General features: G+C 37.4%; 1 protein-coding gene across 1 annotated transcript in view; it reads left to right on the top strand.

Moving 5' to 3' along the window:
• Positions 1–24,357, top strand: part of LOC135196656 (transmembrane protease serine 9-like) — a 76,707-nt gene that overhangs the window by 1,400 nt on the left and 50,950 nt on the right. Inside the window, 5 exon segments of the mRNA XM_064223492.1 lie at positions 1,275–1,569; positions 2,954–3,205; positions 12,571–12,833; positions 13,596–13,890; positions 15,397–15,651. Of these exon segments, the coding sequence (XP_064079562.1) occupies positions 1,275–1,569; positions 2,954–3,205; positions 12,571–12,833; positions 13,596–13,890; positions 15,397–15,651 (1,360 nt within the window).

Genomic DNA, 24,357 nt, shown 5'->3' with positions numbered 1-24,357 from the left:
TCATTAAAAGCAGTAAACACTTTCTAGTTCTTTCTTCTTCGATACGGGAATCTCTTTTACAATGTCAACAAACTATTCACCAGTCAGCTAATATTTTGTTTTTAACTTTTTATCTTTTATCAGAGAAAATATACAATATTTTACAATTTTAACAGAATTACAATCAGAATTTTATCCAAGTTGACTTAAATATACTAGAATTTAACAAAAATCTGATCCTCTACTTTTTACAAATAATCTATGTATCTTAATGTAAATATTTTTTCTATAGTTACTCATATAAGATTTTATCAGCAAACGCATTAAACGCTGGAGCAGCACTTTAATTTTGTTACCAGTTAAAAACAAAAGATATTTTCATCATATATAATCTATCAAATAGTAAACTATGTGAAAACTGCAAAGAACCAGAAAATGTCACATTTAATTTATTTCTGTAAGTGTAGAAAGAACCTGGTTAATTGGATTTGTGAATTATCAAATGAATTGTGTGATATTAAGACAAAAAGTTGATTGAAAATTTTAAAATTGGATTTTGAAGCACATTCAAAAAAGGACAGGAACACTGCTGTGGTTTTAATTTGTGACTATGTTGTTGGTATCTGCGTTGTGATGTGTATTTCTGTTGATAGAAGTTCACTCTCGACGTGGTTCGGAAGTCACGTAAAGCCGTTGGTCCCGCTGCTGTATAACAACTGGTTCCAGGCAACGTAAAAGCACCAAACAAACAAACAAACAATAACCAGATACCAACAACATAGTCACAACTTAAAATCACAGCAGTGTTCCTGTCCTTTTTTTTAATGTGCTTCAAAATCCAATTTTAAAATTTTCAATCAACTTTTTGTCTTAATATTACACAATTCATTTAATAATTCACAAATCGAATTAACCAGTTTCTTGCTACACTTACAGATATAAATTAAATGCATCACATTTTCTGGTTCTTTGCAATTTTCACATAGTTTACTGTTTGATAGATTTTATATGATGAAAATATCTTTTGTTTTTAACTGGTAGCAAAATTAAAGTGCTGTTCCGAGCAGCCGAACGTGTATGACTGCTCGTTGAAAGTTGCCTGTTTGAGTGTAAAGATTCCCGAAAACGAGTTATCGTCACACCACCTTTGAGGAAACAGCCAGCCAGCGTTAATCATCACCTACCATCCATACATAAATGCCTTATAATCAGAAACACAAGCGATTTGCATTGAGGCAGTCATTTCTCGTACTTAAAGCATGCATCTTGAACCAGGCACTTTCTCCCCACATCAGGCATAACGCCAACAACATCGTAGTTGTCGCCGGGGAATACGACTTGAGCGTCGAATCAGGCGACGAGCAAACCATCGACGCCGAAGCTCTGACCGCCCACGAGAGTTTTGACACCAGGTCGATGGAGAACGACGTCGCCCTCATCAAGTTGACCACGCCCTTGGTGTTCAACGACATGGTCAAGGCAATCGAGATCCCAGCCCAGCTGGAGTTTGTCGAAGCTGACACTCTCTGCACCACCACCGGATGGGGCACGACTACCGAGGGCGGCTCCCTGCCAGACAAGCTCAGAAAGGTGACTGATTTCAGTTCAAAAGACGATGTTATTCTCTCTTCCCGCCTTTAGTATTTCCGCCATTCATTTCAAATCTTTCATTTTTAGAATGCTTTTTTTGTTTGGAGGGGGGGGGGGGGGGTAGGGGAAGATCCATGGTCAATGAGACGGGCGACCTAATTCCCTCTTGTATTTTCTAGCCCTTGCTCTTTTGTACCCCAAGTGTAGGCAGAGTAGATAATCTAGGAAAAGAAAGGAAGGTAGAGAACTCCCTATAACAATCTTCTTAAAGTCAGTAAAGCCATGGCGTAAGTTTACGGCATTTTCTCGAGTAATGAAAGCTTATTCTTATAATATAGTCTCCTTTTATAATATCGACGAATCTTTGTCGGGCAAGACTTAGCGCATGCTCTTATAGTGTCTTCCATTAGAATGTATGTTCACAATAATAATAATAATAATAATAATAATAATAATAATAATAATAATAATAATAGGAACACTAGACACGATCCCAAGATCCCTGAAAAGGATCCCTGGAAAAACTAGAGGCTGAAGTAGCTCCAGGACTCAAGCAAAAAGAGTGTGATCCTAGAAACGGCGCACATAGTAAGAAAAGTGATGGACTCCTAGGGAGGCAGGATGCAACCCGGAACCCCACACTATAAATACCACCCAGTCGAATTGGAGGATTGTGATAGACCTAAATAATAATAATAATAATAATAATAATAATAATAATAATAATAATAATAATAATGTGAAAACTTATATTCGCTGGACCTAACAATAATAACTCTTATCGCTTGGCAACATAAGTAGTTTGTAAATGGATTGCCGCTAAATAAAACCCTCAAGGAAGATATAGTACTATAGTAGATTCACATCAACCGTGCATTTGATGTCTAAGCCAGTCCCTTACGACGCTCCTGATGATTGGCTGTTGATAAGCCAATTACAGGGCTGGAAACTCTCAGTCTCTCTCGAGAGCTCACATGGGTAGGATCTATGTTCCACCTCTCTTGAGGGGTACGTCTTTCAGGAAAGGTGGAACATACATCCTGCCTATGTGAACTCTCGAGAGAGTCTGAGTTTCCACTTTCAAGCGCTGCCGCTGTGACTGGCTTATCAACAGCCAATCCGGAGCGTCGTTAGGGACTAGGTCTAGACATCAAATGCACGGTTGATGTGAATCTACTAGTATAGCATTGATTCTGTTCAGTACAATCTGTTAAAAGTTTTTAATTGCATAACTAATATCAACAGTACGACTCTTTTCCTACGATTTGCTCACATTTGTTGATGTCATCAACGGACAAACGCACCGGGTATATCATACCCCATTTCGCTGTTGCGTCGTACACACGTCCCTTTAACGGCACGTGTCTCTGTCTTTCTCCTGCAGGTTGACGTTCCTGTCGTCTCTGACGCAAGTTGCCGAGATTCTTACGGCGCCTCTGAAATCGCCGACTCCATGCTGTGCGCAGGCTACCCCGAAGGCGGCAAGGACACCTGCCAGGGAGACTCCGGCGGTCCCTTCGTCTGCGGGGGAAAACTCCACGGAATCGTTTCCTGGGGATACGGGTGCGCTCGTCCTAACACACCTGGAGTCTACACGGAAGTTGCCTACTTCAGTACCTGGATTCAGGAGCACACCGTTTAATCTGGAGGCCTGAAAGTCGACGCTAGTTTTTCGATGACTTGACCGCTTGGATGTTCAAGGACGATCATGAGTATCAATAAAGCTTCTCAGTTTGGTTATATGTGCAGTTCTTTTCATATCCTGCGTCGGGAGCCCTTGCTGGTATAAGGCCAGCATGGTCTAAAGGAAACAGCAATCTTAAGTTAATCTGAATGTTTAGTCTCTCTCTCTCTCTCTCTCGGGGATGAATTCTACCTCGAACATTTAAAATCACTTTCATCATGAACATGTAGTTTCCAAGAAGCGCGGGCAATTTAGCCCTTAAAGTGACAATTCTTTACACCTCTAAAAAACAAAACAACAACAACAACAAAAGTATCTAACATTGTTACAGTTCTTTAACTCATACACGCAAGTTGCAATCCTTCCCGGGTTCTGAGAATTAAGTTCCTCGCTGGACGAGTGGTTTTCGCGCTCGGCTGCCAATCCGGTGGTCCGAAGTTCGATTCTCGGCTCGGCCAACGCGGATTCAGAGAAATTTATTTCTGGTGATAGAAATTTATTTTTTGATATAGTGTGGTTCGGATCCCACAGTAAGCTGTAGGTTCCGTTGCTAGGTGACCAATTGGTTCCTAGCCATGTGAAAATATCTAATCCTTCGGGCCAGTCCTAGGAGAGCTGTTAATCAGCTCAGTGGTCTGATAAAACTAAGATATACTTAACTTTTTTTTTCTGAGAATTAAGGCTGTAACCTATTGACCGTTGATGTACAACTTGCATTGGAATCACCTTCCCGCTGACCCAGAAGGTCAGCAACATAGGCCTATACTGTGCCCAAATTGTTTGTTTCGTATTAGGAAGATAATGAGAGAAGACATGGTTTCAATTAATACTCCTCTGGTTTCTAAGCATGAATAAATTTTAGAATTTAAACAAATCAATATGAAAGCAATAAAAAAAATACTGAGCCCGTTACTGATTTCTAAATTTTATCTAAAGCAGTTATACGTTTTGAGTGAACTCAAACGTCATAAACTTATCTGACAAAAATGACATACGAGTCAAGTTGAATAGATATAGCAAACAGCGTTCAAATAAAAAAAAAAAACGGTTGCTAAGATAAGTATGCAATACCATGAAAATCGTCGAAGGAATGAAAACAAAATTGTGCTTAAGTGCATCCCCCAAGCGAAGAAAATCAGTCGCAATATTAAGGAAGGGTCTTGGCATAAGCTACCATAGCCAAGGATTTAATCAAAATCTGACATCAGGAGACTAAATAACGCCCTCTGAAGTGACCCAGTTGACACAAGTAGGGACAAAGGTCTTTCCTCTTTTGTTTTCGATTTCTTTTGTTCTCGTGACATCAACATGATTTTTGTTAGATTACGTTGGCCTGGGATCTGGTTTGCATAGTATTATGCATCCTGGTAGTGTTGATCGTAGGGTCACTCGTAATTTCAAAACGAATTCTTTAGGCGCCTGGAACCTCATCGACTAAACCCTTGAGGACTCTTTGCCTACTAATCATGAGTCTACGAACTGAATATTTCCTATCGAGGAGTCTCTACACGCTCCATATTACGATTTTAAAGTCCAAACACTCAAAACGCTCTCATGACGAGTCTCTAATACTCCATGGTTTCGATCGAAGAGTATAAGCAATCTTAAATTCTTAATGAAGAGCCTGTAAGAACCACAAGGTTTAGAAGGAAGAGCTTCTAACCACTCCAAAGTTCTTAACAGATATTATCTAAGCAATAGGTTTCAAATAAAGAGCCTGTAGGTACAGCATCATTTCAATCAAGCAATAGGTTTCAAATAAAGAGCCTGTATGTACAACATCATTTCAAACAATGCAAAACAAAATGAAAAACGAAAAGCCTCAAAACGCTATAAGATTTCTGACAGAGAGCATCTACACTCTTCAAAGATTCTAGAAAAGAACATCTGCGCACTCCCAGGTTTCTAGTTAAGAACCCGCAAGCACAAATAAATTTTTAAGGTAAGACCATAACATTCCAAATCTTTATCCAGACAATGTTACACGAATATAGCATCTACGCAGTATTTGTTAAACTCATTTCATTTATCCCTATCGGCGTAAAGCGTCACGATAAATTTTGGTTTCTTATAAAGACTAAATGTGACGCCTTCATCAAGGTCATAGTTATCAAAATCAGCTAGACTTGGTTATCAAGCCGAGATATCTCGCTCCCATGAGACACCAAGACCAAGCAACATTCAGCCAAAGATCCATTGGCATCACTGTCCTCTAACGACAATGAACTTCAATATGACATCTGTGGATTTACATTGTTTATTATTTATTTGGTGGGACGGGGACTCGGAGAGGAAAGTTTTATTATTATTATTTTTATTTTTTTTTTGCTCTATCACAGTCCTCCAATTCGACTGGGTGGTATTTATAGTGTGGGGTTCCGGGTTGCATCCTGCCTCCTTAGGAGTCCATCACTTTTCTTACTATGTGCGCCGTTTCTAGGATCACACTCTTCTGCATGAGTCCTGGAGCTACTTCAGCCTCTAGTTTTTCTAGATTCCTTTTCAGGGATCTTGGGACCGTGCCTAGTGCTCCTATGATTATGTGTACGATTTCCACTGGCATATCCCATATCCTTCTTATTTCTATTTTCAGATCTTGATACTTATCCATTTTTTCATTCTCTTTCTATTCAACTCTGGTGTCCCATGGTATTGCGACATCAATGAGTGATACTTTCTTCTTGACTTTGTCAATCAACGTCACGTCTGGTCTATTTGCACGTATCATCCTATCCGTTCTGATACCATAGTCCCAGAGGATCTTTGCCTGATCGTTTCTATCACTCCCTCAGGTTGGTGCTCGTACCCACTTATTACTGCAAGGTAGCTGATGTTTCTTGCACAGGCTCCAGTGGAGGGCTTTTGCCACTGAATCATGCCTCTTTTTGTACTGGTTCTGTGCAAGTGCCGGGCATTCGCTTGCTATGTGGTTTATGGTTTCATTTTTTGTATTGCACTTCCTACATATGGGAGAGATGTTATTTCCATCTATCGTTCTTTGAACATAACTGGTTCTTAGGGCCTGATCTTGTGCCACTGTTATCATTCCTTCAGTTTCCTTCTTTAGCTCTCCCCTCTGTAGCCACTGCCATGTGTCATCGCTGGCTAGTTCTTTAGTGTCTCATGTATTGTCCGTGCATTGGTTTGTTGTGCCAGTCCTCTGTTCTGTCTGTCATTCTCCTGTCTCTGTATATTTCTGGGTCTTCGTCTACTTTTATTAGTCCTTCTTCCCATGCACTCTTTAGCCACTCGTCTTCACTGGTTTTCAGATATTGCCCCAGTGCTCTGTTCTCGATGTTGACGCAGTCCTCTATACTTAGTAGTCCTCTCCCTCCTTCCTTTCGTGTTATGTATAATCTGTCCGTATTTGCTCTTGGGTGTAGTGCTTTGTGTATTGTCATATGTTTCCTGGTTTTCTGATCTATGCTGTGGAGTTCTGCCTTCGTCCATTCGGCTATTCCTGTGCTGTATCTGATTACTGGCACTGCCCATGTGTTTATGGCTTTTATCATATTTACGGCGTTGAGTTTTGACTTGAGTATCGCCTTGAGTCTCTGCATATATTCTTTCCTGATCGTGTCCTTCATCTCTTGGCGTTTTATATCCCCTCCTTCCATTATTCCCAGGTATTTGTATCCTGTCTCATCTATGTGTTTGATGTTGCTCCCATCTGGTAGCTTTATCCCTTCAGTTCTCGTTACTTTGCCTTTTTGTATGTTGACTAAGGCGCATTTTTCTATTCCAAACTCCATCCTGATGTCCCCAGATACAATCCTTATAGTCTGGATTAGGGTATCTATTTCCTTGATGCTCTTACCATACAGCTTGATGTCGTCCATGAACATCAGATGGTTGATTCTGTTGCCTCTTTTCTTGAGTTGGTACCCGGCATCCATCTTCTGTAGTACTTTTGTCATGGGAATCATGGCTACTACGAAGAGTAGTGGGGACAGTGAGTCGCTCTGGAAGATCCCTCTCCTGATATTAACCTCTGCTAGTCTTATTCCAGAGCTTGTAAGTATTGTATTCCAGTTGCGCATTGTATTTTGAGGAAGCTGATGGTGTTTTTCCTCTGCCCCATATATTTTCAGACATTCTATTAGCCATGTGTGTGGTATCATGTCGAAGGCTTTCTTATAGTCTATCCATGCCATGCTTAGGTTGGTTTTCCTTCTCCTACTGTTCTTCATTACCATTTTGTCTATCAGGAGCTGGTCTTTTGTGCCCTTGCACTTCCTTCTGCAGCCTTTCTGTTGGTGGGGGATGGTGTTTGTCTCCTCTAGGTAATTGTATAGCCTTTCACTGATGATACCTGTTAGTAACTTCCACATTATTGGTAGGCAGGTAATAGGCCTGTAGTTACTGGCTATATTTCCCTTACTCTTTCTTTTTGTACTAAAGGATTCCTTCCTGTGGTCATCCATTTGGGTGCATGGTGATTTGAGATACAATGCTGGAGTTGTTCTGCTATTCGTGGTGTAGGGCCTTGAAGTTTTTGAGCCAGTATCCATGGACTTCATCGGGACCTGGGGCTTTCCAGTTTGGCATTTTCTTTAGTTGGTGTCTGACTGTGTCTGTCGTGATCTCTGTGAATCTTTGTTTTATTCTCCCTGTTTCTTCTTCCTTGACTTCCTGAAGCCATGTTGCATGTTTGTTGTGTGATACCGGATTGCTCCATATGTTTTCCCAGAGTCTCTTACTGTGTTCGGCTTCAGGAATTTCTTGGTGGTTGTCTTCCCCTCTTAGTTGGCTGTATAGTCTTTTCTGGTTGGTTCCGAATAGTTTGTTCTGTTGGTATCCCTTATTCCTGTTCATGTACCGTTGAATCTTATGTGCTTTGGCCTTAAGCCTCTGTTTTACATCTTCTATTGTGTTGTTTAGTCCCCTCTCTTGTACTTTGTATTTCTCGTTGTGTTCCTCCCTTGTTTTCTTGCTTCTTAGCCTTTTTTCTGCCATCTCTTTCAGTTTACTCAAGTCAGATCTCATCACCATGATTTGCTTTTTCAGGCGCCTTTTCCAAGGAGGTTGCTGTTTTGGTTTCTGTTGGGTTGGTTGTGCTGGTGGTGTTGGTGTTCGAATCCCCATCAGTTCTGTTACTAATCTTGCTCCTGCATATGCCAAGTTATTTGTTTCTGTGATACTGGTGGTGTGTATTATGCCCATTGTTTCATTGACCTCACTTGTTTTCTCCCTTAATTTCTTGGTGTTGTAGGCTTTCATGGAGGGGATCTTTGTTCTCTCTGTATCTGGCTCCATCCATTGTCTAATCTTTTCTACCCATTCCGTCCTCTCTGTTACTTCGTCGGTGTTTCTTCGTGTGTCGTTGTTTGATACCTCATCATCCCTGTCGTCTTCATTTAATTCGTTGCGTGTGACATTTCCCTTTCCAGTTCTTCTCTTTCTGTTGGGAAGAGCCAGTTCTTTTTCTTTATGTTCCTTACTTGATCTGCCAGCCTCTGCTCTGTTTGGGGGGTGTTATTCCTCTCATTCCAGATGTTGACCAACCTTCTTCTATATCCTCTCTACGTCAGGTTGCTTCTGATGTAGCATCTCCATATTTCCTTATTTTCTTCTCTTGTCCATTTCTTCCTTTGGTTTGCTTCTGTAGCTCCAATCTCAGGCTGTTGGTTACTGTCGTTGTGGTGGTCAGTTGCTGGATGACGACCTCCAAGTACCTGACCGTCTTCCCCTCCATTTGGGTTGAATACCTGGCTGCCAGACGAAGCTCTTCTGTTGCCAGAGGTTCCATTTACGTCGTTGTCGTTTATTCCTTCATTTCTTAACATCATTGCTGAGTTTTGCTATTTAACCCATAGCTGGACCCTACCCCATCAGGGATAGGTACTCATTTACAGCTGAGTAGACTGAGGAAATTATAGTAAAGATCCTTTCCCAAGGAATCACGCGGAGGAGATCGGTCACCCATCCAACGACTGACCAGCCCCAATGTTGTTTAACCAGTCATTGACGACCTAACCCACTCTGCCATTATTATTATTATTATTATACGATGAACCGTTACCTGGTGTGTATTTGCGTCAGCACTTTGGCCGCTTACTGAACTTCACTTATGTGAGTTTTTGCTTATACTTATATGTTTTGCGAATCGATCCTACAAAGATATATATGCAGCATGCCACCTGTACAGTCTTAGACTATGGGACAGGCCTACTTAGTGTGTTACTACTGGAATTAGGTGGAAAAATCGGCAACTTTTCCAGCCTTTTAGGTCTAATCAGAACCCAGCTTCAGTTAACTGCCGTTCCTTGTTTAGACCTAGTCGCCATAGTATTGGTAAAATGTCAGACATTTTGCCACCAAAGATTGTAACAACTTCAATACGAAGTCAAACCATTTTTCTTCCAGAAAATGTAAGAGCCTTCGAAAAATGTCAGTAAATTTGTTTCCAAAGAATGCAAAACCTATAAAAAATCAGGAAATTTTCTTCCATAAAATGGAAATACCATCGATAAAAATTAAAGTTGGGCAACTTTGCTTTCAAAGGATGAATGAACCTATAAATGAAAAAAAAATGTTTCCAAATAATGAATAAATCTATTAATTATTTTGAATTTTTTTTCTGCCATAGATTGTCAACCCTATCCATAAGATGTCAGTAATTTTGCTTCCAACTGGCAGACACTGTTTTGTGTCATTTTTTCCTTTGCAGAAAACCCTTCGATAAAATGTCTGAAATTTTGCTTCCAAAATCAAGATTAAAAAAATTGAAACAAGAAATTTCGATCTAAAAAGTACGAAAAATCCCATTACGTAAATGAACCAAACGCACCTTTGTGTGTTTACGTAAGTTGATGTTGTGGGTAATTCAGTACACCGAGTGTTACATGACCAACAATTCCCAGGACAAACAACAGGTGATAAGGAGCATTACAGTAAAAAAAAATTCTAAAAACAAATAGGAATTCTTGAGGTTTTTCCTCTGATGCCTTGAGACCGCACCATTTGCGCGGCACGATGTTTTATTTATTTATTTTTTTTTTTACATTATCGCTGTTTATTGCGCCTGCGCAAAATCTTATGTTTACCTTTATTTAAAAACCAAGATGAAGGCGGTTAGGATCCACTTCTGTGTTTAGCAATCTTCCACAATGCATTGCCGGCTGGCTCTTTTGGCTCTGAGCGTGGCTCTTTCGACAGGTATGAGGTCAAATTGATATTGTAAGTCACTGTTATGCATTTTAACGTAGCAGTCAGTATAAACAGTGTCCCCATTCCTTTGTATAAATGTCTTTTCCTGAGAAAAAAACAAATAAAACTGACTCGTGTCCCGGTAACAATGTAAATAACTGAATAATTTCTCGCATAAAAATATGCCATATTGATCTGACTGCTAGACTGCCTTTTCCATCGTCATCAGCTGATCTCTTTCAAATGCCACATAACAAGCTATGTATATATATATTATATTATAGATAGTATTATATATATATATACATATATATATATATATATATATATATATGTATATGTATATATATGTATAACTGAATCAATCCCGAAAGTTAGGAACGTGATAAATCCTTCGTGGCATATATATATATATATATATATATATATATATATATATATATATACACATATATATACATATATATTTATAGATGTAGGTATATATATATATATATATATATATATATATATATATATATACATAAATAGCTTATGTGTCATTTGAAAGAGATCAGCTGATGACGATGGAAAAGGCAGTCTAACAGACAGATGAATAAGGCATATCTTCATGCGAGAAATTATTCAATTATATATATATATATAATATATATATATATATATATATATATATATATGCCACGAAGGAAAAATAAACGAAGGAGTAACTGCAAGGCCTTTCAACGTTTCCACGTCTTTACTGAGCAGAACTGACATACATGGGACAAAAGACAAAAACAAGAAGATTCGTATAACTGACAGATAGGGATTATAAAGAGATTAGTACCTAGAATCCGACACACCTGGAAGAAGAGTGACCTTCCTAAACAAGCATAAACAATGGGTGCGATTAAAAGTTTAAGATAACCATCTCAGATACAAGGACAAGACAATTAAAGAATTATAGGTGACAGCTGTTCAGAACTTTGGTAAACAAAACCATGTTCACAGTACATATTCACAATACAGGTTAGACACATTACAACGAAGATAACTCAAAGGCAACTAATTTTGATTTAAGTCTGTAATTATATCTTTGAGGTCATTCTTAAACATGTTACAAATACAAGGGTCTAAATGAAAAAGGTCACGACTAACATTGAAATTACAATGAAAAGTAAATTGTATTAAAGCAGATTCTAAAAGATTTCGTGATAAGAGATCTCTTGACCTTGCAATTACTGAACTTCCAACCCAATTTATTCGGTGGTTGCCCAGTTTTTACAGAATATTTATACTGGCTTAGCCTTACTTCTAGGCCCTTGCTAGACTGTCCGAGATAAAATGAGGGACAATCCATACATGGAATTTTATATATTATGTTGTTGCTTTCTCTGGGGCCATTTTTATTAACATTCCTTTCAGTGTGTTATTATAGGAGAAAACAAGGTTGACATGCTTGTTTGGGAAGGTTACTCTTCTTCCTGGTGTGTCGGATTCTGGGTACTAATCTCTTTATAATCCCTATCTGTCAGTTATACGAATCTTCTTGTTTTGTCTTTTGTCCCATGTATGTCAGTTCTGTTCAGTAAAGGACGTGCAAACGTCGAAAGGTCTCGCAGTTACTCCTTCGTTTATTTTTCCTTCGTGGCATATATCTTTATTATGGATTTATCACGTTCCTAACTTTCGTGATTCAGTTACACACACACACACACACACACACACACACACATATATATATATATATATATATATATATATATATATATATATATATATATATATATATATATATATATATTTATATGTGTGTGTATGTATGATATATATATATATATATTTTATATATATATAATTATATATATATATAAATATATATATATATAATATATTATATATATATATATATATATACCGAAGCTTCCTTTTGTGTAAAAGACAGTCTAAAAACAAATAATTACTTGTCTCCTGTCCTGCCGTTAATATGGGACAGGATTTTTTTTGTTTTGTAATAAATATATAGGTGAATAGCATATAGCTGTGACTAAATTATATCACGCCTGACATTGGTGCAGTTAAAAATATGTATAATTATATGAATTGGAGGGGGGGGGGGGGGGGGGGGGGGCTATTGCACCCACCAGTGTTTAAAACTATTACTTAAATTATCACCAAAAACATAATAGAAAGGGTGGGCTGATTCTGACTGGACCCAGCAAGAATATCTAAAAAGGCATTTTTCTTTCCATCCAGGGCTACCACAGATCCCTAAGCTCTACAGAAGTAAGCCAATTCCCGTAGGCATTGTCGGAGGCGACGAAGCCAAGCCAGGAGAATTCCCTCACCAAATTTCGATGCAGATTGAGAGTCACCTCGGAACATCTCACTCTTGCGGTGGCTCCATCTACAATGAGAACTACATCATCACCGCAGCTCACTGTACTCATGGGTATGCTCTTGTGATGTTATTATCGTCATTATTCTGGTTGCTTTTTCCACAGATTCCAACTCTTGAAGCAAATTACCATTACCTATCAGCTCGATAAATTGATTTGGACCACAAAGCAAGCGTCCTGCTAATTCCGTTGCTGGTCGAACTGCTGGGACTGAGATAGTCTTCCGCCAACACAGGTTTTTACTTTCTGAGCCAACAGCACGTATTATTGGCACAGCTTCAGCAATTGCCTTTATTTACCAATTAACGTAGCATACATTTAGTGTACATAAATATAAATCCTTAATTGCCAAACCCTGGTAGTTTTAATTTGATTATTTAATGACCAGTTTACTTCTTTAAAACTCTCTCTTCCGATAATAAACCTATAAATCTTTTCATTTCATCATGTTAAAATTTAGCTCAAAAGCATATTTTCTCTCTTTCCATTTTTATTATCACAAATATCAAACTTAGTCAAACGATGGTAGCTCAAAAAATTGAACTCCAATCAACTTCTTACTCTGATAGGCCTACTAAGTTTGATAGGTTTTAGCCACTGGAACATTTTTCTAGATTCCATTGAGCCATACATACTATGGAACCAAGTGTAGAAAGATGAGAAGACAAAATAGATCGTTTCTAGTTTACTGTGAAGGACAAACCTTCTCTCTCGCACTATTTAAGAGAAAACCTACCAATTAAGCCACCAAAACCTATCACTGCACAAGTCTGCAACCGAACCGCTAACGAGCCCTCACTTCCCCACCACCTCAGGGTATCGGCGAAAAAGATCGTCGTCGTGGCCGGAGAATTCGACTTGAAAGTCGCCTCGGGCGACGAGCAAGCCATCCACGGCGACCACTTCTACAACCACGAGCACTACGATCACCAGACCCTCGAGAACGACATCGCCCTCATCAAGCTGTCCAGTCCTTTGGTCATGAACGACATGGTTCAGCCCATCGCCATTCCAGCCCAGATGGAACTGGTCGAACCAGGAACGCAATGCACCACCACCGGATGGGGAACCACCACGGAGGGAGGCTCCATTCCGGCAAGGCTCAGGAAGGTAAACGCCGAATGCACAATAGGCCTAACTTGTTGCTTGCTTGCCATGAGCATTAAAGCTCGATGGTGCCATACAAGGTCTAAAGTAAGATCTACGTATATCGTCTAACATATGCCAGGTCCACCCACGCGCAGGTAAATTAGGGTAGACGAGGTAAGCGGGGATGAACCGACTGCGGTGGGGAAGTTATATGACGTCATCAGGGACAACTGTTCAGTAGCTTGGCTTAAAGAATTTTTATTGCATCATTCATTAGAATGCTCAATGTATTGCACAGTACTAAATATTTAATACCAGATTTCCCTAAAATAAGTACTTAATAATACTGGTAACAAAGAAATTGTGCGTCACAACATATTATACTCGTCCATGAATTATCTCCTACCGCTACATCTGACCTAAGATTTTGATGTTCTGGAATCGCCATCACAATGAAGTAAGTTACCGCTTCCTATTGCATCCTAAAGGTATCCATTTGCAGGCCCTTCTTAAATTTCATTGGTCATTTCCTTTTCCTTTTACATGGCATTTGTTTGGTTTAAAAAATGTAGAAAGCCTGAGTTCATTCCAAAGTGAATCGTCGTCGATACTATGAGAGTGAGTGTGCTTATCAAGCAAAGAATGAAATATGGTAACTGTTAACCCCACTGATGCTTGTCTGCCTTATCGTTTGATCTTTAGATCTTGGTGCCATAAAAGTAATAGTGGAGACGCACTAGTCTTGATAATATCTTGGGCAATGGAGTCTGACCCTAGATTTTGGCGATAGAGTTTTCTGATTCCAGGGGTTGTCAACATGTGGACAACTAAAATGACCATAGAATTAGGTCTTTTTTTATTTTATCCTACATTTGAGGAATTATAGAAATGATAGACACGAGTCTGGTGGAGCTTTCAAACTCATACAGTAGTAAAACTGGTTATGTGGTGACCTGTTTTCCCACAATTCATTTTCTCTTTTTAAGCGCTACAAAGCCAACAAGATATATTTAGATATAAGACTGATTTCAGTATCTTGTTTTTTTTTCCAAATATTAACAGATAAAAATTGATTTAATTAAAAGTAAAATTACTAACACCAACTACTGAAAAAATAAAAATACAAGTTTATTCTCAGAAACTTACAGACCACACATTTTTATTCAATGCTACTTTTTTCTTTTTTTTCACTGACCGTCCAAAATATCGCTAACTCGAGAACGGAAGCTGAAATCTATAATATCAATTAGAACCAAGCAGTCTCATAATCACTATATAAAAAAATAGTTCCTCTTGGTTAATAATAACTTCTGTATTATCTAAATAGCAAAAAAAAAAAAAAAAAAAAAAAAAAAAAACACACACACGTTTACATCTTAACGTTGAATATTTGCAATGGGAAACATCTAACTGTCGTCACGAATCAAAGAAGAAAGTCAGGGAACAGGAGGAAATATAAATAAATAGACATAAATGACATCGTTACTGGCGAGACAGGTTAGCCTGACAGTGACTCACCCATTTCAGGTTAACGTTCCTGTCGTCTCCGACGAGAGCTGCCGTCAGTCCTACGGGCCCTCGGAAATTACAGATTCCATGCTGTGCGCAGGATACCCCGAAGGCGGCAAGGACACCTGCCAGGGAGACTCCGGCGGTCCCTTCGTCTGCGGGGGAAAACTCCACGGAATCGTCTCTTGGGGATACGGGTGCGCTCGTCCTAACCACCCAGGAGTCTACACAGAAGTTGCCTACTTCAGGAACTGGATCGAAACACACTCCCATTAAAATCTGCCTTCTCTTAACGTCTCTGTTGGTGCGGCGATTCTCACTTAACCTCCAACACTTTACCACACTTACGGCCGTTACGGGCGATGGCCATGTTAAAGGTGTCAATAAAGGATCACAAATCAGTTCACTTTAATCTCGTCAAACAAAGCGCGGTGACCCTCTAAACCGCAGTTGTGAAATTACGCTTTTCCATTGTTCTTTTTTTCTATCTTTCTTTTTTGTCGAGAGACCAGGGAATCCAGGATCAGTTTCTGGACCTTGGCTCATCGAGCATCTTACGCCCCCCCCCCCCCCCCCCCCCACCCCCCCCCCCCCCCCCCCCCCCCCCCCCCTCGAAGATGAATGTTCATAGGACATCAGACGAACATACTTTACAAGCTTGCGAACTTTAAGACACAAACCCAAAACGTGCTTGTAATACACCTAAAAAGTACCCGTTTTCCTGTACACTTTTAGGTTTGTGCAAGCCTTAAATATGCTTGAAATAAACCTTAATAAAAACCTTGAAAGAGCTTCAAAATACCATTGTATAACCTTCAAAAAGCCCATACAGAACCTTAAATAGGCTTTATAAATGCCTCATAATTGCCTATTAACTGCTTTTAACATACTTTGTTAAATCCTGTACAGAACCTTAAATAGGCTTTATAAATGCCTCATAATTATCTGTTAACGGCTTTAAACAAACTTTGTAAGGATATCAGACAACCCTTATAGAGGCCCTGAAATTTTCTTTACAAGGTTTACATAAACCTTACAATAGCTTTGAATAATAATTTTCAAGGCCATAAAATGAAAGTTCATATACCTTACAACAAATAACTCAGGAGAATGAAAGTTATAATCTTGCTTATCATTTATTTTGCACTGATTTGTTCCAGTGAGGACTAACAATGTACAAGTAAATAGTCAAATACTGTACACTCGATTGATTCTTACCTTAGTAACAACGACCTCATTCCATAAAAAAATTACATTAAAAACAAAAAGGTATATATATACAGTATGTATGTACGTAAATACACACATGAGACTCGTGCTAATGGACAGCTATTTTTATAAAAAAAAAAAAAAAACACACACATATAATTGTCTGTACCATACTGAAGATTGCTTCCGCTTCGAATAATACAAACAAAAGATGAGAGATTGAAATATATCACATCCCACCAAGCGCATTAACCATTTGTTTTGGTTTTATTCTATTTTTATTTTAGTAACAGATATATGCATGTACAAACACTAAAAATATACATGAAATAAACCTTATAATGTATGCCAATATGTAGACACATACTAAAAAAAAAAAAAAAAAAAAAACAAAAAAAAAAAAAAAATTTGGACGCACTTCCATCTCCCTTCCTCTGTGGAATCATTGATTTCTTCCTCATAATTTTCACTGTAGCGAAAATAGCTGCCAAAAACTGACTATGATACAACTCCATCTTTTCAACCAGATGCCGTGACACAATTCAGCCATGCCTCAACCTCCATAAACAATTCAAGTCGCATCGTGCGCAGTGTTGCCGAAGTGCGGAATTTTCGTCTGCTATGCGGAATAAAAAGTCTGCGGGCAGATATCCAAGTTTGTATGCCGATTTTTCAGCAGCAATTTCTTCGTGGCGCATTCATGTAAATTTATCATATGCAAATTGCAATATTTTTATTTTTACTTTTAAAAAATTTCTCATTCAAATACAATATTATAAAAGATAAGACTCTTATCAGAATATGACGGTGATATGATTAATGTACATAAATCTGTTAATATATTATAAAAATTATTTCCTATATGATTTAATGAGTTATATACTGATACATAAATGATGCTACGCTTATTATAAACTTATCGTAAATATATTTGGGACAAATAAGAAATAAAAAAATAATACTTCTCATATATATATATATATATATATATATATATATATATATATATATATATATATATATATATATATATATACGTATATAGTATATGTATGTATGTATCTATACAGTGCATGTATATAAATATATGTAAATATAATGTATATAAATATGTATATATAGGTATATATGTATGAATGTATATATATTACATATATATGTAATATATGTTGAATGTATATATTATATATACATATATATATATATATATATATATATATATATATATATATATATATATATATATATATATATATATATATATGTGTGTGTGTGTGTGTACGTGTATGTATTTGTGTGTGTGTATGTATTTGTGTATATATATATATATATATATATATATATAATATATATTGTTTTGATTCATATTAATATTTTTAGAATTCAAGTAGCACTTTATCGATCATACAACGTTCTTAGTGATATTTAAGTTAGTGCTATTTTACCAGGTTCAATTTTTAAAGTTTATAATTTAATTAAAAGGGAAAATATATTAAAACTTACTTTTAACCTCCCTTTTAATTAAAATAGATATTCTACACGTACTGATATAAAATATTATAAAGAAAATAATGAGAAATAAATAAGTCCACTGGTGTAACGAAACATAAAGATGAAACAATTATCTCTTACCGATGCAAAACACTTTTAATATCTAAGTAATAATCCAATAACCGTTAATCACCAATCCAGGAAGCACACTGGATAAAGAAAACTTTATTGTCAAAGTAACAATATTCGGTCATCCAAGGACCATGAAACAAACAAACAATACTTAAATTACAATTAGTCACTCCATCTAGTGACTGAAAATCATACATATTTAAGGATTATACCATTAGTCATACCTTCTAGTGACTAAAAGAAAATTAAACACAAAATATTAAAGAATATACAACGGGAACCATAACATATTCCCCCACAAAAAGTCTTCATCCACCATCTTGATGACTGAAAAGACTATTTAAACAATCTCCATATATAGGATTCCGTGATAACATGTCTGCACATACATTGTCTTTTCCTTTAATATGATTGAATTTGAAGATCATATTCTTGTAACATCAGCCACCATCTCATAAGTCGATGATTTTTCGTTCTCATTCTCTGTAAAAATGTTAGAGGCTGATGGTCAGTGTAGACGTTGATAGAAATGGAGAACAATGGAGATAAGCTGCAAACTTCTCCAATGCAACCAATAATCCAAAAGCTTCTTTTTCAACAGTTGCATAAGGTCGTGATGAGGTTTGAGCTTCTGAGAAGCATACATACTGGATTGCAAGATTCCATCTGTCCCTTCCTGTAGCAGTACAGCTCCCGTTCCCAACGTCGCTGGCATCAAACCTCAATTGAAAAGGGTTTCTCAAAATTTGGTGCCTGCAAAACTGGACAAGACGCCAGGATGCATTTTGAGTGTTCAAAGGCAGTCTTGCAATCATCAGTCCAATTAAATTTCTTTTACTGCTTGTAAGAGAAGTGAGAGGAGCGACTACATCTGAAAAATTTTCAACAGAATGGTCGGTAGTAGCCAACCACCAATTCCAAGGAATCGTTGAACTTCTCTTCTAGAGGTGGAGGCTGTATGGCAATGATATCCTTCACCTTGGCATCTACTGGTGCCACTTCATTGCTTCCCACCACGTATCCAAGGTACTGTATCTTGGCATGTCCAAAGTCACTTTTCTTCAGATTTATTGATAATCGAGCTTTCCTCAATCGCAGCAATACTTCTTTCAAGCCCTTCATGTGGTCCGACCATGACTCTGTAAAAATAATAATATCATCTAAGTAAACTGCAACTCCTGGAAGTCCTTCTAGAAGATCATTCATTGCCCTCTGGAATACTGGTCCTGCATTTTAAGCCCAAAAAGGTAAAACGTTATACTGGAACAATCCCTCTGGGTTGTAACAAATGCAGTAATGGGTTTTGTGAAGATGGTGATAAAGGAATTTGGTAGTATCCTTTTAGAAGGTCTATACGTGTAACAACTTTAGAAGAACTTACTTGATCAATCAAATCATCCACTCTAGGCAGTGGGTATGCATTTGTGACTGTCAGTTTATTAACCTGTCTATAATCGTGCAGAGTCGAAATGATCCATCGGTTTTCCTACTAATAAGCACGGCAGAGACCAAGGACTGTCACAGCGTTCGGCCAAGTCGTTATCCAGTAGAAACTGAGTTTCTTTTTCTCAATATGGCCATCTTGTATGGGGATACTCTATAGGGTGCTTGCTTGCATGGTGTTGTTCCCTCTTTCAAAATGATCGTATATTCCAAAAGATTTGTTTGTGTTGGTACATCTCCACACAGATCTCTGAAAGACTTCAGCAAACTTTCCACATCCTTAGCCTGATGAGAACCTAAATGCATTAACTTTGCAGAGATATTCATTAAAACTTCAGAATTGGAGAGGTCATTACCAATTTTAAAATCATTCCTCTGGAACAATAACTGAATCATTTTTAACGTTTACAACGTGCAAGCACTGTTTGGCTTTACTTTAGAGCTCTTTGACACAAAAGGCTTTAGTCTATTCACATGAACAAGATGTCTGTCTTTCCTTTTACCACTAGTTTCAATTTCATATACTACATTATTGCAGCATCTCTCTACACAGTATAGGGTCCTTCAAAACGACATTCCAAAGACTTCTTAGTGGGATTAAGCATTAAATTTGATCCCCTGGTTTAAATTCTCCTTGTTACAGTTTTAACATCAAACCTTTTCTTCATACTTTTTTGTGCTTTTAACAAATTCTGATGTGCAAATACTCGAGCCTCATCTAATTGCTTTTTAAGAGTACAGCATATTGGTGCAAGTCTTTACCTGATTCTTGGTTTCAAGCCAGACATCATATAAAACCTTAAGGTCCTCTAACACTCCTACCATAAAGTAGTTCAGAAGGCGACTATCCCAAACTTTCTGTGAGTATTTCTTATGGCGAACAACACAAATGGTAGTCCCTCATCCCACTCCTTCTGATGATTCATGGCTGTACTGTCAGAGCCTCCTTAAGCGTCTGGTGGAAATCGCTCGAGCGCCCCCTGGTATTGCGGATGATAAGCTGTAGATATAGAATGGTGAACCCTCATAGCCAACATAACATCCTGAAAAAGCTTAGATGTAAAATTGGTACCACGGTCGGTTTGAACCACTTTAGGTATGCCATATTGTGTAAAAAAACTTGACAAGGTGTGGAATAAGATTCTTAGTTGTTATATTCCGTAAAAGGAATAGCATCTGGATATCTAATACTAGAACACATTATAGTCAACATGTATTGATGTTGTCTTTTTGTTTTGGTAGAGGTCCAACGCAGTCAATAATAACTTTTTCAAAAGGAACATTACAGACTACTTGAGGGACCAAAGGACACTGGTTTAGGTGCTTGGTTTGGCTTACCTACTTTTTGACAGGTTATGCAACAATTGCAGAATACCTTCACATCACGCAAAAGGCTAGGCCAATAAAAATATTGCAATATACTGTATGCTGTCTTCTTAATCCCAAGATGAGTAGTAGAGACTTCATGGGCCACCCTCATCACATCATTTTTCAGAGATGCTGGAACCACCAACTGATGTTTAACTTCCCAAGAGGCAGTTGCCACTGCGGTACTTGCTCTATATTTCCTCATTAGCACTCCAGCTTTTAAGTAGTAACATGTAGATTCTGCCATACTCCTTCTCTGTCAATGCATTCTTAAATAAAGGCTGTAAAGAGACATCGTTAATTTGCTCATGTTCAAATCTGTGACTTAATTAATTTTATACTCGATTTCATTACATGATGTTGTCAATACATTTCCAACTTTTTCATTACAAACCTTCCCTACTCGTAGTATCAAAACTATTCTCCTATCCACAGTAGGAATATCAGGTTGAACATTTCATTAAACAAACTATAGAGAGAGTAGTCAAAATCTGTCCCTAAATCTAAACATACTCCATCTCTCACCTTGTCATCCTCAACTGCAGACCTAGCCCACAGTTCAACAGGAATTGAACTGGTCATCAATACTAGGAACAGATTCAGTCAAAACAATACTACGCAGGCCTCTGCTGCGTTCAACTACACAAGATGGAAACAAATCACGTTCCACACCCTCCAACTGCTGAACAGGGCTGACTTCCAACGGAGTACACATACCACTGGGTCCGGTACCACACGATTACCTGCAGCATCATTTCCAACAAGAACATCTACGCCAGGAATTGGAAGAGACTCTACAATACCCACAATGATATCACCCTTGAATAAGCCACAATCCAAATGCACTCTAGCTCGAGGCAAAGAAGTCAAACCACCTATGCTCCTAACTATTACTTTATCATTGGTAAGACAGTCTTCTAACCCAGGCACTGCCCTCTAACAACTAAACTCTGCGATGAACCGGTGTCCCGCATTAACTTTGCAACACACCTTACTATGTTCATCACCAGCAACCAAAACGCCGTCAAAGCAGAATGGTTTGAAACCATCAACACCACCAGCGACTCAGCATTTATATCACAACAAGAGAAATAGATTCCTCTCCTTTACTCTTTCTTTCATTCTTCCTAGAATGTTTTTGGGACATCTAGCTTTCACATGACCGACCTCACTACATGAATAACAAGTTACACTTGAACTAGCACCAGAGCCAAGAGATTTAACAGATAATTTATAAGGACTTGTTGGTGGTGAGTTTTGAGGTGACTTACTTGGTGTCTTCCTGGATGGTACCTGGTTTGCAAGGTCTTAATAACCTAAAATTTTCAGCAAGTACAGTTGCTCTTTGAAGAGTAGTTACTTCTTCTCAAATAAATACCTCTGCGTATCAATGGGTATACCTCTTATAAATTGTTCTACTAATATTAGTTCTCTATATTCATCCATGCTTGAAACACCAGCAGACTTTAACCATTATCATGCATACGCACAATATTATGGGAATATTCAACATACGACTGGTTGTCAAATTTACGATATTTGCGGAACTTTAAGCGGTAATATTCCGGGGTGAGTTCGTACACACGCAAGATAGATTCCTTAATAAAATCATAATCTTTACCTTCTTCTAACGTTAAAGCCAGAAAGGCAGACCGACCTTTACCCTTTAAAGCAGGTTGAATAAGAATTGGCCATATTTCCTTAGGTAGCTCTAAACTATCTGCCAACTTCTCAAATAAACAAGCAAAAAATTCATCGGGCGAGTTTTCGTCGAAGGAAGGAATCATCTTTGAATACTTAATTACATTAGTATTACTATCTTCTAACGGAGCTACACCTCCAGTTTCGCGTTTAATTTTAAGTTGTTCTAACTTTAACTTATATTCACGCTCTTCCCGTTCTAACCGCTCTTTTCGGTCTCGTTCTTCACGTTCTGACCTCTCTTTTCGGTCTCGTTCCTCACGCTCTAGCCTTTCTTTCCTATCTTTCTCTTTTTCTCTCTCGGCATACTGCAACTCTAACCTCTTTACTTCTAACACCGAACTCATTTCATCACAAAGATCAAACGCTTCTTCAGTTAATATATCACTATCAACCAATTTATTTATTACAAAATGCTTGACTTGTGATTTACGCCACGTTTTCCTGACATCTCGAACAAATTCATATTTACGTGCAATAGATAACCAGTCCTCTTTAAGTATCATATGCGAACGCAAATACCAACAGAGGGTTGACTAACAAATTCATTTAAATCAAAGGCTCCATAATTACAATAAACTTTACTATTCAAAACAAAATTTAAACATTAAACTTCACCCTTCACTCAAACCATTAAAGTAATTTGGCCGCAAAATATCAATAATATAGAACAGCCGTTAATAGTCACTACATTAAGACAATACGTTTCACACCACTTCGCTTGAACAATACATTTCAAAAATAGCATATATTCGAGAATAGAGGCAATTAGGAAAATTGCTGTACACACACAATGTGTAGAATATCCCGGGACAGGCCCCCATTTGTTATGATTCATATTAATATTTTAAATTCAAGTAGCACTTTATAGATCATAACAATGTTATTAGTGATATTTAAGTTAGTGCTATTTTACCAGGTTCAATTTTAAAGTTTATATTTAAAAGGGTAAAATATACTTAAAATCACTTTTTAACCTCTTTTAATTAAAATAGATATTCTACACGTATGATATAAATATTATAAAGAAAATAATGAGAAATAAATAAGTCCACTGGGTGTAACGAAACAAATAAAGATGAACAATTATCTCTTAGCGATGCAAAACACTTTATATCAAGTATTAATCCAATAACCGTTAATCACCAATCCAGAAGACACACTGGATAAAGAAAACTTTATTGTCAAAGTAAAACAATATTCGGTTCATCCAAGGACCATGAAACAAACAAACAATACTTAAATTACAATTAGTCACTCCATCTAGTGACTGAAAATCATACATATTAAGGATACACCATTAGTCATACCTTCTAGTGACTAAAAAAGAAAATTAAACACAAAATATTAAAGAAATATACAACGGGAACCATAACAAATATATTATATATATATATATATATATATATATATATATATATATATATAATATATATATATATTTATATATGATTATACTATATATATGTATATATATATATATATATATATATATATATATATATATATATATATATATATATATAAGCCATATCACATTGCCGTGATTCATATGCATATATCGAGCTACAAATGTCCTTTAATATCTAATTCGCTCTACCTCGGAATTAATATATTTTCATATATGTTTAACCG

The sequence above is a fragment of the Macrobrachium nipponense genome, chromosome 18 (genome assembly GCF_015104395.2).
Source record: "Macrobrachium nipponense isolate FS-2020 chromosome 18, ASM1510439v2, whole genome shotgun sequence".
In the NCBI taxonomy this organism is placed as follows: Eukaryota; Metazoa; Arthropoda; class Malacostraca; order Decapoda; family Palaemonidae; genus Macrobrachium; species Macrobrachium nipponense.
The sequence above is the reverse complement of the archived record's forward strand: the minus strand, read 5'-3'. Positions and strand labels throughout refer to the sequence as shown.